This window comes from Rhagoletis zephyria, unplaced genomic scaffold (assembly GCF_001687245.7).
Source record: "Rhagoletis zephyria isolate East Lansing unplaced genomic scaffold, Rhagoletis_zephyria_1.1 Rzeph_scaffold_04472, whole genome shotgun sequence".
In the NCBI taxonomy this organism is placed as follows: Eukaryota; Metazoa; Arthropoda; class Insecta; order Diptera; family Tephritidae; genus Rhagoletis; species Rhagoletis zephyria.
The window spans coordinates 29820-47491 of NW_016161555.1; the positions used below are offsets into that span (position 1 = coordinate 29820).

Consider the following 17672-nt stretch of genomic DNA (forward strand, 5'->3'; position numbering starts at 1 on the left):
TTAGATTTTTTTTGAGTATGCAGTCTAATAGCCCATTAAATTCTAGGGTAATAATGTGCAGGTGTTAAATAGCTAAAGAATGGCATTGATTTTTATTAATTTTTTTCTGACTGCATTATAAATTTTTTTCCATACAAAATATATTCGCCAATTTTTTTTTATGGAAAAATTGCGTCGTGCAGTCAGAAAAAAAAAATTATTAAAAGTCAACGCGATTCTTTAGCAACTTAAAACTTCCACATTATTACCGTAGAATTTAATGGTTAATAGCCCACTGCATACTCAAAAAAAAAACACTCTTAAACAAAAAGCCTTGGAAACCATGATATTTTTGTATTAGATCGAGTAAGAACAATATAATATATTATGCTTCTAATGAGCCAATTGCGAGAGCGATGAAGAAGTTTAATACGCTCACAAATTCTGCCGACACTGATTTTTCATTACCTAAACCTAGGTTTAAGCAGTTACTGAATGAACTAGTTTAATTAGTAATTACATTGCAATTGTTAAGTCTACATCGATTGCTGTGTGGAAGATCGACCAATCTCGGCAGCCAGCTCGAAAGCGCTCTATCTCAGAAAACTTTTCAAGAACGTCCTATTCAGAATTCGTTTCAAAAACGCCCTATCTCAGCTGCCGATTCAAAAACGCCCTATATCAGCACATTTTCAATACATTTTGAAGTGAGATAGGTCATTTTCGAACCGCATTCTGAGATATGTTGTTTTTCAATAAAATTCTGAAATAGGTCGTTCTTGAAAAGTTTTTTGAGATAGCGCGTTTTCGAGCTCGCTACCGAGATAGGTCGATCTTCCACTCAGCAGTCGAAATAGTATGGAAGGAAATGTTTATATTTTCTAGATTATAGATGCAAATAAATAAAATTTAGCTGAAACTTTTGAGATTTTTTATAATTTTTGCACAAAGTTTGAAATGTGAAGTTATGTGGTGTTTGTCGAAAAACCTGAAATCGAGAAAAAAGTTTTAAGCATTTGGATTGTAATGTTAGCCTTATGGGGAAACAAAAATATTTTCGTCTATAACTTTTCAAATAGCCTAGCTGGCGAGATGATGAGTTCACACAGGCATGGAATAGTCGTTGCAGAATATGATAGCATAGCAAGTATATATTCTTTCAGAAAGAAAAGGCGGCTTTGGCTATTTTTAGCATTTTTAAATTGATACAAAAATCAAGAAATTCAATATTTCAAACTAGGCAGTGTAATTACAAACTTTCTTTGTATAGCGACCGCCCCGGCCCAATACGTACATTCCTATTTTATTATATCGTATATGGTTAGCTGAGGCGTTGGAACTAAAAAGCATCAAAAATTTTCAACAAAAAGAATCCATTTAAAAGCAATGCATTATTATTTCCATAAGCTAATAACGTTAAATGACAAATCGACTATACATTCACGAAATAAATGCTACACAATTTCTAACGTTATTACAATCACTCCATTTTTTAATATTTATATCATTATTATTATAAATGTAATCAAAATGTTAACACAACTAGGCTGTGTCGTGTATATTCAAACGAAAGATGTCATGTGCACAGAAAAATGTACCGCCGAGTGGCCTCAAAACGAAGACTTGCGAGAAAGCATGTGGTGGATCCTCATCACACTGCAAATAGAAAGAAAAGGTAAATTATAGATAAGCGTCTAAACTGAAGGACATACATACATATGTACTTATAACGGTAAAATTATTTTATCAAGCAAACATTTACAAAATTAGTTAGAAATAAAAATATAATTTCAGTGCAGAAAATTTAAATGTAAATACATACAAACATACACTTGTGGTCAGCTGATTAGGTTAAGTGACATTGTGACCAGTTTTGCATATTTTTATTTTGTTTATTTAATGAATTTTATAAAATTGTATAAAAGTCTAGCACATTAAACAACCAGCACCACATAAATACTCCTTTCAATCTTCGTATACAAATTCAACTAACTTTAACAATTGCACCCAAATATTTTAAACTTTTCATTCAGACTTTTTAAATAAATTTAAAGTACGCAGTTTTATAGCCCACCAAATTTTAGTAGGTTAAAGTGCAAATTTCAAGAAGTTAGAATATGTCATTGATTTTTAATGATTTCTTTGTTGACGGTTTTCTTCGATATGAAACTAATTGTAGAGCCAGCGTCAGCAAAAAAAATTATTAAAAATCAAAGTTTACAATTTTTGGGTGTACTTGTTACTATTTGTTGAATTTTTTTATATTTTTTACGAAGTTTGAAATGTGGATTTACGTGGTGCTGGTTATGATAGATTTTTATAAAAAAAAAAAATTATAAGCATTAAATAGACAAAAGAAAAATAGCCAGAACTGGTCAAAATGTCACTTAACTTAATCAGTTGACCACAAGGGTACACATATATGTACATATGTACTTTTTCAAAACTCAATCGTCAGTACATCTAGTTTTTAAAATACTACTATACAGCGAACTGCTATTAGTGAATTAACAATTAAAACATAAAAGCTGTTTGGTACTACCAAGTTATACATACAAACATGTCGTTTACCTTAATTCACAAAGGCCCTAACCAATAAAAAAAAGAGTACCAAAATAGGTAGGGATTTTTAAGGGGCTTATTATATCTCTGTTGTTTTTGGTACTAACACTTTAAAATTTTTATTGAAGGTGTAAATTTAGTCCTTGCTACCAAAATCTACACAGCTACACAGTTTCGAAAAAGGGCGAAAGTTAGGGCCTTTGTGAATTAAAGTAACGATATGTAATTATTCTGGCAGTTACCTTTGTGATAAATATTAGTAACGTTTTTAATATATATTTTTGGGCATGTTACAATATCTTTTAGTCTCATTTAAAATGTGTAAAGCTTTTTTATTAAAATGTATTCTCCCAAAGCTTCTGCGCACATTCATATACACTTGTTATCAGCTAATTAAGCCAGCAACATTTTGATCGATTTTGGGTATTTTTACCTCGCTTTTATTAGCTTGGAATGTAACTAATGTAATATAATGGTGTGCCTAAAAGATGCAGCAATTTCCAGTAATGACAGTACGTATGTAAATTGCGTTTAATTGCCATTTTAAAGTTACGTGATGACAGTACGAATGAAAATTCCAAAGATTGATGTCGCGTGTTATTCTATTCCTTATAATAGTTTTAAAATCAATTGAATTTAAGACTAAAAAGATCAAAATAAAATTATGTATAGTTAAAAACTAATAAATAAAAAAAATAAAATTTTTTTAAAATACCACGCTTTTACAAATGGACTAAAAAAAAAAAAAAAACAATTCTCAGTCCCATAGAATTTGTTTTTGATACCTTTTGATTTTGAAATTTTAGCAAAAGTCATTATAAACAATTTATGAGATTGAAAACGAAAAACGTGGAGCGCATGCAATACAAAGAATTAGATTTAATTGACAATAGTCAAACTATATAACATAGACCTAAAATTTCTACAGCGCAAGTACAAAATTTGAGATCGATTTTAAGTGATCGTTATTCATATATCCACATATGTATGTACATACATACATATATTACTTTTCATATCAATTCAAGTCTATTACATGCGCCGCACGCTTTAATTTAATTTATTTAAAAAAATCTGGTCAAAAAGTTGAAAATTCAGATGAAACTTTTCAGATTTTTTTTATAATTTTTGCACAAAGTTTGAAATGTGGATTTATATGGTGTTTGTTATATGAGCTAGACTTATGAAAAAAATAATAATAAACAAAACAAAAAGAAAATAGTCAAAATTGATCAGAACGTTGCTGGCTTAATTAGCTGTTCACAAGTGTACATATCGTTCCAATGAGCTACATATTTAAAAAGCTTTACAACCACATTTTGCTAGTAAAAAAGTGAGGATGTTAACACCACATACATATCGTCACACATATGCCAGAAGCATGAATATGTAAATTTACCAATTTTGAGTTATTGGGTTGACTTGATTAACCTTTGGATGGACCTTCTATGTTATACCAAAACCCAGAATTTCATCCGTACACAAAACCTCATATTTTACAATGTCAATTGCATGAATGCAGAGTTAAGTCTCTTAAATAAATACTTTCAAGCTTAATATTCCAAAATTTTCATATTTACACATTCATGTCTCTGCATACGGGGGACGATATTCTACTATGTCCTTAAGGTTTTGTTCATCAAACCCAATTTCTAAATAAACGGGCATGTGTAACATATAAAGTGTTAAGAGGCAAGTTATTATATATCCTGGGGTAGTCGATTTAGATATATTTAAAATAAATTTACATACGAAAAACTCATGTTTGTGGTCATCGGCTCGCATCGTATACGATTTCGTTTATGTAGTGGAATTAATACCGAAAACGCTGAATAGGCTTCATCTAATGATCGCACATCCTAGCGTATCGGCAGGCGGTGTTTGGTGGCAAAGCTGGCGACTTTACGCGCGACACAGTCACTAGTCAGTCAAATTTATTATCCTAAATTGTTGCCATTTGATTTGCATAATTTTTTTTTTCGTTAATTAAGATAACATACGTTAGCAAAGTAGCATAGTTATTCAAAAATATTCTTCTATTTAACGTAGCAGTAGCTGCAGCGTTCACCGTCGAGTGCGAGTCTAAGGCAGTAAACGCGAAGCATATGTACATATATTCCGCGTGACTATACGTCGTGTAGTGATAGTCTGAAAATGTCATGTTGTACGAAGAAACTACCACCCACAGGCTTAAGAATAAATGTCTGAATGTACGCATGCGGCTGGTCATCATCGGTCTGATGAGGGCGTCAAATGCAGCGTGTACACAAATAGATCAAGAACAAGTTCGACTACTTAAATATATGCCTTCTCATAAGGATTCTTTTTTTAGGATAGAGGGGGCAGAATAATTGTAAAGACTATTCAACATTTCTTTGGAAATTAAATTTACCTTAAGCCTTCCCAGCACGTTGATTAAAACGCCACCATCAAACATTGGTTGGGAATCAACTGCTGTTATAACTCGTGAGATTTTCTGGAACGATAGGCTCTACATAAAAGGAGTAGAATTAATTCAACATCACATCAAACTTGGACGGAAGTACTTACGGATAACTTTTCCATTATTTTAGGGGCACCTTGTAATTGTACGCCTTCAAAGGACATAAACGAATCTGTTGCCTATAGCAAAACGTAGTTTGTTAGAACATTTTACATTGGTTATACACATTTGTTTCAATGCTACTGCTGCTTTAAAATGCTTCAATATTAAGGCAAATTGAAACGCGGAATCCACTTATAAGACAAAGCTAAAAATAGCACCAATGGCGATTGCAGCTTTGGTGACTCAATTATCTTAATGCATTTCAATCAAATGTATTTTGGAGGAAATTAAAATTTAAATCATGCTCTTAAAAAGAACCCAAGGTGGAGCATCAGTAGCAGCAATATTAGTAGACAGCAGCGGAAACACCAGCTGCAAGTCACATTCACACTCACACTATAGAAATTGGCCACATTCGGTCTGAGATTGGGATCGTCAAAAGTCGCATAATATTGTTGCACAAATCCTTTACCGATATCCTCGTACTGTGGATTCAACGCCATATCTACTTTATTACCCAATAACTAAAACAATGCAAAAATACGAGTAACTTATAAAAAAAATAGGAATTTATTGCCGTGCAAATTCCGACGGACTCCGTTCGTATCCCTTGCCTGTGCGAAATCGGTAGGGATGTCGGAAAAACATCGATGCATCGAAAATATCGATGTTTTGCTTCGATGCATCGAAATTTGTCCACTCGATGTATAAATAGTTAAGAGGTTTGTATAGTAACTTCTCCAGTAAAACATTGCAGCCAGAGCGTAAAAGCAAAATAGAGCGTAAAATTAAGAAGAAGAGAAAACTAGCAGAAAAAGTTACTGAACGCAAAGCTAGTAAAAACTTGCAAGTGAATAGTTCTTGCACCCTTTTGATATTCTGCTGTAAACATTTTACTATTTATAAATCAGTTTTAAACCCTTTGCTTTACACACAAGCACTTACACAGTCTAGTACATCATTAAAAATTTGATTTCCACTCATTTTACTTTTGTTTGTGCTAAACCAATTCAACAAATGGCGGCTTTTGGCATTTATTCTTCTTCTTCTTCTGCTAGCTAATTTCTGCTAGTAAAAATTTCACTAGCAAGAATTTGCAGCTCTCCCGTGTTGTTACGCTCTCGATTCAGTGCTCTCTTGCAAATTTTTTGGGTTATCATACACTTTTCCAGTAAAAAATTGCAGGTTCCAGTACAAATTAGTACTGACTATTGGTTACTATACAAACCTAAGGTATCTATCGATGTTTTTTCAAAACTGACATCTGTAGTACATTAAGGGCCGTTTGCACCATGTCTAGTTAATTCTAAAGGCTCCGTTATGCATACTTGGCATGGCTTGAGAGCTGTCACATAAGAAATCTGTTAAATGAGCCTCGCGTGTAATCGGTTATCGAACGCACAGCACTACATACGTAGAAGTCTGTTGGTTTTTGATTTCTACGTAAAAATGGTATAGCAGTGCATGCAATGCCAAGTATGCATAACAGAGCCTTTACTCCTAGTTAAACATCTGTATCGACGTTATCGACACCTATCATATAACATGTTATTGATAAAGCAGTTGATGTGCTTAACTGAAGGATGTACCTCCAGTTAGCGTTAACTAGACATGGTGCAAACGCGCCTAGGGCCAGTTTTTCAGTGCACGGCCGTGGATTAAACTCAATTTAAACGCCCGATCTGGCTGGTTTAAACAAAGATCAGCCAATCAAATATCAGCCAGCTGTTCAATTTAAACTCAGTTTACTTAAACTAAATTTAAACTAGCACTGAAAAACTGGCTCTAAACCCTCATTCGAGTTTTTTAATTGTCCAAAAAGGAGAAGTGACTTTGACCAAAAATTGAAATGACTGCAAGAAGTTCCGTTAGCTCAGTTTCAGTAATTTATTTCCAACTTTGCCAATAACATATTTTGTTGTGAAACATTTAGGGCCGGTTGCTCAAAGCCTGTTATATGCATGCAGTCGAAAACGTCGATAACGATGTTAACCTATGATTAGTGTCAACAAGGCTTTGAGCAACCGGGCCTTAGCCTGTTCCCGTACTTCACGCCTTCGTCTTTCATAAACCTTATATGAACGTGGCGCACGGAAACGACTAATTAGTTTTGTATAGTAGCTTCTCTAATAAAACGTTACAGGGAGAGCGTAAAAGCAAAATAGAGCGTAAAATTGAGAAGAGAAAACTAGCAGAAAAAGTTGAACACACAACTAGTAAAAACTTGCAAGTGAATAGTTGTTGCACCGTTTTGATCAAGGTGTATTAAACAAGGTGGTGTTGCGGCGACAGCTGAGTTTTTCGCCGTGGAGGCCATTACGTCAAAATGATGTGTTTGTTGTAACTCATACCAATGACAGTATGGACATCAGCGTATAATTTGTTAGTGTAATTTTTTACTTATATACGGCCAACACCACATTGTTAAATACGCCTTGGTTTTGATATTCTGTTGTAAACATTTTACTATTTACAAATCAATTTTAAACTCGTTGCTTTACACACAAGCGCTTACACAGTTTCCACTTGATTTCCACTATTGGTTTGTGCTAAACCAATTCAACAAATAGCGGATTTTGACATTTATTCTGCTTCTGCTAGCTAATTTCTGCTAGTAAAAATTTCACGCTTGCAAATTTTTTGGGTTATCATACACTTTTCCAGTAAAAATTTGCACGTTCCAGTACAAATTAGTACTGACTATACTAACCTATTATTTGAAAAAGCCTATGCAAATCGATACATCGATGTATGCCCTTCGATGCAGTGTCATTCCCTTATTCAAAATTGGGTAAGGGCCCTGTCAGACGGTCAGTAATTATCACGATATTTGGATCGCGATCCATATTGATGGATTGATGGATCGCGCACGAATGCTACATGTTCAATATATATCGCATCAGTATTTGCATAATTTTTGTGCTGAACGCTTATTATGACGCAAGAAAATATTTTTATTTTGTGCGTATAAATTACAGATAATATATTCCACAATTATTTAAAAATTTCCAATTTTAATTAAAATTTTTTGAATTTCTTTTGAAAGGTTTTAAGAACCGAGAGCGAAGGCAGAGCGAATACGTTTTCGATGTTCGCATTATGAGAGTAAAATATGTACTGACGAAATGTATGGATCGCGCTTTGAAAGTGCTACGCGTTCAATATTTATTGACGGTATTGCGATCCGCGATCCAGATTTCAAAATTTTTAGAAATTTTGCGATATGGATCACGATCCATCAAGCCCTTACTGATTTGACAGCACACCCAAGGTGAATTTATACATGGTGGTGTTGATGGCGAATTTAGATTTTCGTCGCGGTACTACTGAATGTCAAAATGATGTGTTTGTTGTAAACAAGGCGAATTAATTTTACAACAAACACATCATTTTGACATTCAGTAGCACCGCGGTGAAAATTTAATTCGCCATCAACACCACCTTGTATAAATTCGCCTTGAACAAAATACATGTAAACTTTGGAGCGAATTGAGATTTGACATAACACCCGCAATAAAAAATACATGTGGTTGTCGTTGTTGTAATCTAAATTCGCCAGTAACACCACCTTGTATAAATTCGCCTTGTACAGAGACTTGTAACAAGTGAAAACAATCGGTAAAGTCGATGTTGAACGGATAATTTAAGCTCGATAATGTATCGATTATATTGCAACACTATCAAGCTGAATTAACTGTTTGGTTGCTCGGGTTTATTGGAAAGAAGTCTTATTACCAATTTGCGTTACTCATATGTGTTTACAATTGCTTTTGACGTCAACTCGCGGCAAGTTATCCACCAATGCCAAGTCAAAATTCTACAAAAATGTCGAATATAACCACAAACAATAGCTCGGTTGTTGGGCAATTCGATATTCAACTTCCTTCCGGGTTTGCGGCAATGGAAACACAAGTGGCTGGTCACACATTTGATACAGCTGCTGTAGGCATTTTACAAGACAACAGTGGTTGCGTACTAAAACCATTTGGTAAGCCAGAATGTGGTGCACGTGAACTAAACTTTTACGAAAGCTTGCAACAGGCAGAGAAATCGAATGAACCTAACATATTGATGATGCTACGTTCCCTGGTGCCCAAATACCATAAAATCGTAAAATTAGTAGTCAACAATTGCGAGCATACTTTTTTGAAAATGGAGGATCTCACATACGGCATGAAAAAACCGTGTATAATGGATATTAAAATAGGAGAACGTACTTGGGATCCAATAGCAACAGAACAAAAACGCCGTGTAGAAGAACAAAAGTATGCGCGCTGTAAACAAGTGTTGGGACTTTGTTTGCCGGGCTTCCAGGTATATACACTTACAGACAGCAAAGCGCTCCGCTACAGTAAAGAATATGGCAAAAAATTAGACGCCGATGGTTTTCGAGCCGCTATTGCGCTCTTCATTAACGCTCAAAACGGAAAAGTTTACAGACTACTTGTATACGAAATACTGAAGCAACTATACAGGATCAGAGACTGGTTTAAAGTGCAAACACTTTACAATTTCTATGCCAGTTCCTTATTACTGGTATACGACTTTGACAAATTTGAGGAACACTTCAAGCAAACATATATGCACCGTTACAATGGCATTCCATTGATGACTAACGGCGATGCACATAACTATAGCGCACAAATAAATTTTGGAAAAGTCCTGGGAGATGATTCAACAAATGCAACACAATGGGTTAAGGTGAAAATGATAGATTTTGCACATGTGTTCCCCGCCGACGGCACAACTCCAGACCACAATTATATATTTGGATTAGAAAATTTAATTATGGTTTTTGAGGAATTAATGGAGCGATAACAGAGTTGAGCACAGCCAAACTCTCGAATGATCATTTGTATGAAAATGAAATATTAGGATATACATACATTTAATGAACAAATTATCTACTGCTCTTTTTATAGATATACATATTATTTTGTATTATATACTCAGTATAAAGTGAAAAAGTCTTGTATTTCAATGTACGTATGTACAGTAGAAGTTTAATAAAATTATTCAATATACATACATATATACTTACATGAGAAATGTACATTTAACTTTAATATTCTGTATCCCGATAACAATTGATTACTGTCAACACAAATTGTGTATTGGCTAAATAGGATCGACGTCGACTCCCAGCGACACAACTTTTTTGTTGTTGTTGTAGCAGCATACAAGCTCCTGAAAGAGTTTTTGGGGAGTGTTGCTGGAGTGACAGTCCTGTTTTGAATCTAATACTCACAAAACGTTTGAAGCCGTCAACAGAAACCCACGACAGTCGAGCCACAGATGTGGCCACCCAAATAGACAGCTGCTTGCAGAGGAGCCCTCCCCGAGGCACGTCAGGAGGCATCTATATGAACTGACGGACCAAGTCCAGAGGTTCATTAAGCAGCCTCTGGACCCGTCAGCTCACAGACAGGCCTTGAATGGCATTCACAGGGACGCAGTCTCGAGTTATGTAGACTCAAGACCTGTGAATGCCGTTCTAGGCACACAAACACCGGACATAGACGCGACGGAGCTCCATCTGCCTCGGGAGACCAGAACAACAATAGCCCAACTTCGCTCTGGCTACTGCAGCAGGCTATTTTCTACCTGGGTAGGTTAAATGCGGATGTGCCGAACGAATGTCCGGCATGCGGAGAGACCCCACACGACTCTAAACATCTCTTCGCATGCCCGGAAAACCCCACAACCCTAACGGCGTTGTCCCTATGGACCGACCCCATATAGGCTGCACGCTTGGTGCTGCCGTTAGTGGAACTCGACGACAACGACTGAGATATCAGCCGATCTGGGCGGGGTTGTTGTAGCCGCTACAGTCCCCTGAACTCGTTGGGGAATTTGTATGCTGTTACAACAATGAATTGTTTTCAATTGACAACATACACATAATTTTCGTCTTCGCGTAAAAATGCATTGGTTTACGAATGCACGTTTCCTTCGGTTTCGCTTCCACTTGGCTTTTAACCTTATGGATGAAAGAGTTACACAATTAAATTCTATTCTATTTAAAATCGGGACTATTTACAAAACCTATTTTGGGGGATTTCTACAGAAAAATGCAAAATAATGGGACTAAATAGGTGTACATATCGTCGATGCCTTTGCAAAACCGCCTAAATCGCCGTCGGGGCAAAAATGCGATTTGGTAACCCTGAACTCCAGGCATCGAGATTTTGAAAATCGTTATTAAAACAAAAATAATAGCTGGAAAAAATTCCGCCTATCAAGTCAATGCCTTCGACGAAAAACAGATTTTTTGCCCTCCTGTAAAATTTGAGTGCCGTAAGATAGGCGGTTTTGCAATTGGTCTATGGGCAGTTTTGCAGGGGCATCGACGATATGTATGCGACGTAAATGATGCGTTCTTAGCAGTTTCTCTTAGAAATATTTATTGCTTTCATTACAAATATTCAATAATCGTAAGATTTTCAGAACATGCCTGATAGATTGAAAAATGCAGCTTCAAAACAATATGAAGCTGTGGTTGTTGATACAGCAGTGGGGTTAGAATTGGACTGTTAACTGAAATAGTCTAATTTTTAACTCATCCATCTGGAAACCATAGTGTAAAAACGATGACGAATGACAGAATGCAAATTAATTAAAGGTAAATACATGTAGCATAACATGGGAAAAAATTCGGATCAATTTTAAAGATAAAAAAATAAAAAAGCAAAAAATTTAAACAGATTTATCACCAGTTTCGCCAATCAACTTCAAATTTAAACAGGCTGATACATTTAAAATTGATTGTTGCAACCGCGCTTGAACATGCTTTATAAATAAAGAAAATACATATCGCTAGCTTAGAGTGAAAAGTTGGTAAGTCCACTTTTTACGAAAACTCATATTTTGATACAGGTGGCTAGATAAACTTAAAATGCATTGTTTCGAAAAGAATAAAGGCCTTTGTTCTATTTACTCTCGTTTATATTCAATGAAAGGGAAATTTGCTAAGTCAAAAAAAAAGAAGCACCAAAAAGGCCAAAGGTGTACGAAATCTTTTAATAAAGATCGAATCTATCTGATTCGTATGGAGTTTTGCTTTTTGTTGAACAGGCAAAATGCTGTATTTAAACTTTTGCGAAATACTTGAAGAAAATGGCTATACGTTTTTTTTTCTCCTGTAAAATTTTTAAACTGGGACTTAGCAACAATCTAAGCGAGCGATGTATGAAAATTTGACTTTATAAAGTTTATCAAATCTGATTTTTTTTTGATATTAATTCTAACCCCCCTATTATGAATTCGTACGATGCACAATAAACGCTTACATTCTGTTATCCCCTATTACGAACCAATGTTTTGGTTAACGATAAAAAAATAACCAGACATTCAAAATAATAGATCTGTCAGGCGTGTGTCGGGCGTATGAAAAGAATAATACCAAAACTAATTTCTACGATACGCTTGCAAGCGGTTATCGTCTATCGTACGGAAATTCATAATAGGGGGGGTAAGCGAAATAAGTATGTATACATATGCTTGTAACTATTTCTATATAATTGTTCGGAATTTTTACATCTAAAAACATTATACGGCTACATAGTTTGTAATAAAATTAAAAAAAAATGTTGCTTTTATCTTTTCCGTCAGGTTCTTTTAAAGCATATAGTCCAGCTCATATCTTTCATATTGATTCTTTGGGTCATTAGTTATCCTTGGATAACCTGCAATCAATGCGTCTTGTCCTCCAATGTAAAGAGAATTATAGATCTTCCAGTAAACATCACGCACTTTCCGTGCCGGATGAAATAGTCCTTGCAGTGTATATTGCAAAATTTTAATAGGTCCCAGCGAAACCCGTAAGCCATCTACAGAGTCCATAAAAGCCTGAACTAAATGGGGCGAAGTCTCAAAAATATTAGGCCATACATAGTTGAGCAAATGAATTAATGCATCCTCACACCCGAAGCCATATACGCCGAGTGCCATATGCTTAATAGCAGCGCAAGCAGTTTGTCGATGAACCAAGTCGCGATCCATTAACGCGTCCTCCAGCAAAGGGCAAACTGCATAAATATAGTCTTTGCCCATTTCCCCAATATATTCAAACAGAAAAGATAGGGATTTAAGTACGCCATTTTGTACATTCAATTCGGGTACGCGATATTCATTCATCAATGCAGGGAGAACTGTGAAGGGTCGACAAGTTTCGGCCACAATAGCAATGGCTACTGTTGTGCATACACGATTTTGTCGCTCTTGAACTTTTAAATTATTTAGCAGAGTGGCTAGTACATCATGTGGGCCAATTGCCTTGGCAATATATCCAAAAGTATTGACTGTTGCGCGACGAATCGCTTTCTTATGCGCTTTTAGAAGTTCAAGTAACTCGAAACAAATACGCATCCATTCGCGTGCTGATACATATTCTGGTCCGCGATCGGCAATTCTTCCTACCAAATCAATGCAGTTCTCTTGTACTTTCTCATGACGATTCTTCAGAATAGGTGTTAGACGCGGCAATAAGTCCTTAATGGGTGGGGTCATTTTCGTCATACCGATGACATTAACAATTGCTTTAAGTGCACCTAAAATACTACCCAAAACCTCTGGGTATTCCTCACCCAAATACTCATATAACACAACGCCCAAATGACCCATCAACTTTTCTTCTTGGCAGGTTTTCATTACTATGGCGATGCGCGATATTAAATCAGCAGCTTGTTGGCGCACTTTAGCCGATTTATTATTTAGACGCCAAAGGATAGTACCGCAAATTTGTGGCAAGTATGGTTTAACTCGCTTTCCGAGCTGATTTACAATTGTACCGAATCCATTTAACATTACCACGTCTTCGGTGGTTTGTTCTTGGAAAGCGTAAAGTATTCCGTCGATAAGCTGTTCTTCTAAACGTGAATCAATATCTGCTGCGCCTAAATTTCCCATAATTTTCTCTATGGTTTCCATAACCATCTTTCGATACTGTTCGTTTTCATCTTTTAAATCATCAACCACCCGATTAATTATTTCAGAAGCGCCTACTTTATTGGCGATTTCTACAGTAGTATCCACAAGTTGGCGATAATTACGGCGATCCAAGGCCATTCGATGATTCCAGAAAAACTTAAAGAAATGCGGCAAAATTTCTTCCTTAATGTATTGAGCTTCTACACCGTCAGTAGCACAGCATTGCTTCACTACCTTCAATACGATCTTTTTCATTTCTTCGTCCGGCGATTGAAATTCACGGATTAAAATCAACATGACTTCACGGGTATAGTAATTGGCATATTCAGCATCCATTAGTGGAATTAAGTAACCAATGGCCTTCAGAAAAGCAGCCAAACCTTTGCCACGATGTGTACGAATACCCTTCCAGAGGGGTTTCAAAACGGAATCAAAAGATTCAATACCATAAGGCGTTGCTGCTTCCGCTAGGGCAGCAATTGCCAAAGCAGTTATAGTACGCACTTTCTGTTGTTCGTCCACAAGTCCATGCTCAATGATTTCCACTAAAGCTTTCAGATGGGGCAGTATAGCACAGCCCATTAATATGGCTATTTGTTGCACAATCTTTATACCGGTGTGGCGAGCTTGCCATGATTTTTTTGATTTACATACAGCTTTGAGAAAGGGTAGCAAAGACGGTATTCCAAGTGCAGATGCCACAACGGCAAATGCACGCGCTGTTGTGTTACGGACGTACTCGTCGATATTGTCGATGTCGGGACGCATCGTGGAAATCATAGTAGCAAGACCTGCCGCCTTTGCCAGATTTGAGATTATTTCGCGACCTTCCACTCGGGCATAATAATCTTCATCTATAAGCAGTGGCTCAATAACAACAAGAATTTTGTGAACATATGGACGCACCAGGTCATCAAGCTTATATAGTACGCGGTCAATAACTTTTACAAGTAAATGACGTTCCTGATCCTCCAGGGTAGGGGACATAAGCAATGGAAGGATTTGATTAAATAGAGGCCCGGCTCCAAATTCTCGCGCCTTGTCTGTTATCTGCCGAAGTGATGACTTTCGCATTGGAGGTGAACCATTTTTGATAGTCAAGAGTAATTTCATTATTTTACGCTCCTTTGCTTCCTCTGGAGAAAGACTGTCTTCATCCACATCTACTAGCAATTTGTCAAAGTATTGTGCATCTTCCGGTTTCATAAATGGCAAATTTTGACCTTTCGGTTGATTGTCCATGAATTTGGCATTCTTATCTTCAACTTGAATAAAGAATCCAGCGGGTGTGCCCGCTATCGGTGTTGGTGTTGCCATCAATTTACGTCCAGGTGTGCGCAGTGGCACGTAGCCAGCAGGAGGCGGTAATATTTTATAACCTGGTGGAAACATTTGATCAAGTTCTTCATCTGTGAGGGGTCGATTACGTTCATCGATTTCTTTTTCCCAGCGATATGCCTGAAGTTGTTCTGGTGTCATAGCGGCCAATGCACCCGGAGTTGGAGTGGCCATGGCCATTGCCTTGACGCCAATGGGTGTGGTGCCGCCGGGCGTTAAGAGTGGAGTTATATGCCCTGGCGTAGCATGAGGAGTCATAGTTGGTGTGAGGCTCGGAGTCATAGCCGAAGATGGTGTCATTGAAGGTGTGGCATTCGATGGCGTCTCATCCCAACGCGATCTACGTTTTGAAGCTCCCGGCGTAGATTCGGCGACAACATTGTCACTTGTACCACGATCTGGTTTTGGTGTCTCGGCCCAACCGCTGTGGCCAGGAGTTTCGCGCTCTGTTTTCGGAGTTTCGTCCCAACGATTACGTCGTGCTGATTTTTCGTGACCTGGCGTCTCATGGCTCGGTGTCATTGGATGTGCAGGTGTTGCATCCCAAATGCGTGTTCCGAGACCAGGCGTAGCACCCGGTGTTTCGCTGCCTTTATGACCTGGCGTTTCATCCCAACGATGATCGCCGGGAGTTTTCTGAACATATGAAAATACATATATATTTGTGTCTATAAAATACCTACATATATTAAAAATCTTACATCTTCCCAAGTAGGTGTTGCCGCACTACTAGGAGTTGTTGCCGCTTTAGCGGGCACAAAGCTTTCGCTCACTGTTTGATCCCAACGACCACGTTTTCGTGTAGTAGTCTCTTTTGCAACCTCCCCATTTGAAGATTTTATCAAAGTGCCGTCCTTGGATTTTTCTTGTATTTTTCTGCGAAGCTGTTTTCGAAAATTATTAAGTATCAAATTATATTAGTAAGTATTTTTTCTTTTCTTTCTTGATAGTAGTAATTACCTCATTTTCTTCTCCTTTGAGCAACTGTTCACGCATAATATCCGGATATGTTCTTGATCCGATGTCAGGAGTCTTTCCACCTAAAAAGGTCATGTAGTCAAATAAATTTCTTACGAATATATACTACATAAGCATATATGTTTTAATTGCACTTACCATCAGCAAACGGATCCGCTCGCTCGGGTGATATAATAATGCGGCGTCTCTTTTGCCTATATTCATCTTCCCTATCCGCTATTGTTGGGCGGCGCCTCTCAGCCATAGGATCAACATCTTCCTTACCCTGTGTAACATCTTTTAACACAGATGTAGGTGCCGTGTAAGTCGTACGCTTTTGTGGCACTGGGAATCCTTCGTCTTCATCTTCATCCATTTCATCATTAGCAGCAATGGATGTATTATATCCTTCATAGCGACGTTTGCCTTTACCGCCGGCCTCGTCGTACAAATCAGTGTCATAGAAACCTCCACTGTCCAATAATCCAACGCCAGTTGTGGTACTTTTTTGGATTTCTTTTTTCTTAGTTTGAATGTCGGCAATCTGTGCCTCAATATCTGTAATATGAAAAAAAAACACAATTTAGTTGCATGATGAGAAGCCAAATCAATAAGGGGGTGCGGTAATGCTATAACTTACTAAATTTAAAACTATTCAAAGAAACTATTTCATGCACGTGTATGGAGGAGATTATTGAATATTTGATAACAATTAACTTACCTTCGTGAGTACGCGGAATATTTTCCATTTTCTAAAAACGTTGACTATACGCAGACAAAATATGGAACAAATCAAGGCGAATTTATATAAATTCGCCTCGGAATCAAATCAAGGCGAATTGATACAAGCAGTGTGGCCGCGGGTACTGAAAAATTTAGCCAAGGCGGTTTTATATATAAATGTATAAATTCGCCTTGATTTTGACATTAAGAAATACCGTGGCGAAAATAAATACGCCATCAACACCACCTTCTATAAATTCGCCTTGCAAGGTATGAATAGGTTTGTTCGTCGAGCAAAAAGTTTGTACGAATTTGTACGAATTATCACGATTTTTGCCCAAATCGCGTTCGTGCAGACCAAAAAATTATCCAACACTCAAAAATTGTGAGAGCAAAGTGACAGTTCTGTTGGAGAGAAGTTGCAAATTCTTGCTGGAAAAAATTTTGCCAGCAAGAATTTGCAAACACGAAAAACATGTGGTTGTGGCGCATGGCTGCATTTTTGTCTACAATAATTTGAATAATTAGTTCGTTAAATTTAAAAATTTATAAACACGAGCGATTTTTTTATGAAAAAAGGAAGTAAATAATTGTTGATATAATTAATTTAGTTAATTCCAATGATTTGAACTTGATTCGG

The 17672-nt window shown here is 36.8% G+C and overlaps 3 protein-coding genes across 4 annotated transcripts; 1 reads left to right on the forward strand and 2 right to left on the reverse strand.

Moving 5' to 3' along the window:
* Positions 1-1351: 1351 nt before the first annotated feature.
* Ntf-2 (nuclear transport factor-2) lies at positions 1352-5777 on the reverse strand. 2 transcript variants are annotated; one of them, XR_001848670.1, is made up of 5 exons: positions 5482-5777; positions 5092-5163; positions 4934-5032; positions 4294-4778; positions 1352-1635 (listed from the first exon to the last, which is right to left on the reverse strand). XR_001848670.1 is itself a non-coding variant. In XM_017626164.1 (4 exons), the coding sequence occupies exons 1-4, from the start codon at positions 5587-5589 to the stop codon at positions 1522-1524; spliced, it is 393 nt and encodes a 130-aa protein (XP_017481653.1). In that variant the 5' UTR covers positions 5590-5777; the 3' UTR covers positions 1352-1521. The 2 variants fall into 2 exon arrangements, 1 of the variants encoding a protein (XP_017481653.1); XM_017626164.1 differs by lacking the exon at positions 4294-4778.
* A 2918-nt stretch (positions 5778-8695) lies between these two features.
* On the forward strand, positions 8696-10111 carry Ipk2 (Inositol phosphate kinase 2). Its single transcript, XM_017626166.1, has one exon. The coding sequence runs from the start codon at positions 8888-8890 to the stop codon at positions 9902-9904; it is 1017 nt and encodes a 338-aa protein (XP_017481655.1). The 5' UTR covers positions 8696-8887; the 3' UTR covers positions 9905-10111.
* Positions 10112-12320: 2209 nt separating this feature from the next.
* Sf3b1 (splicing factor 3b subunit 1) lies at positions 12321-17090 on the reverse strand. Its single transcript, XM_017626165.1, has 5 exons — positions 17031-17090; positions 16469-16867; positions 16313-16392; positions 16054-16236; positions 12321-15988 (listed from the first exon to the last, which is right to left on the reverse strand). Exons 1-5 carry the CDS (start codon positions 17056-17058, stop codon positions 12704-12706), a joined length of 3975 nt encoding a protein of 1324 aa, XP_017481654.1. The 5' UTR covers positions 17059-17090; the 3' UTR covers positions 12321-12703.
* Between the last annotated feature and the right edge of the window lie 582 nt (positions 17091-17672).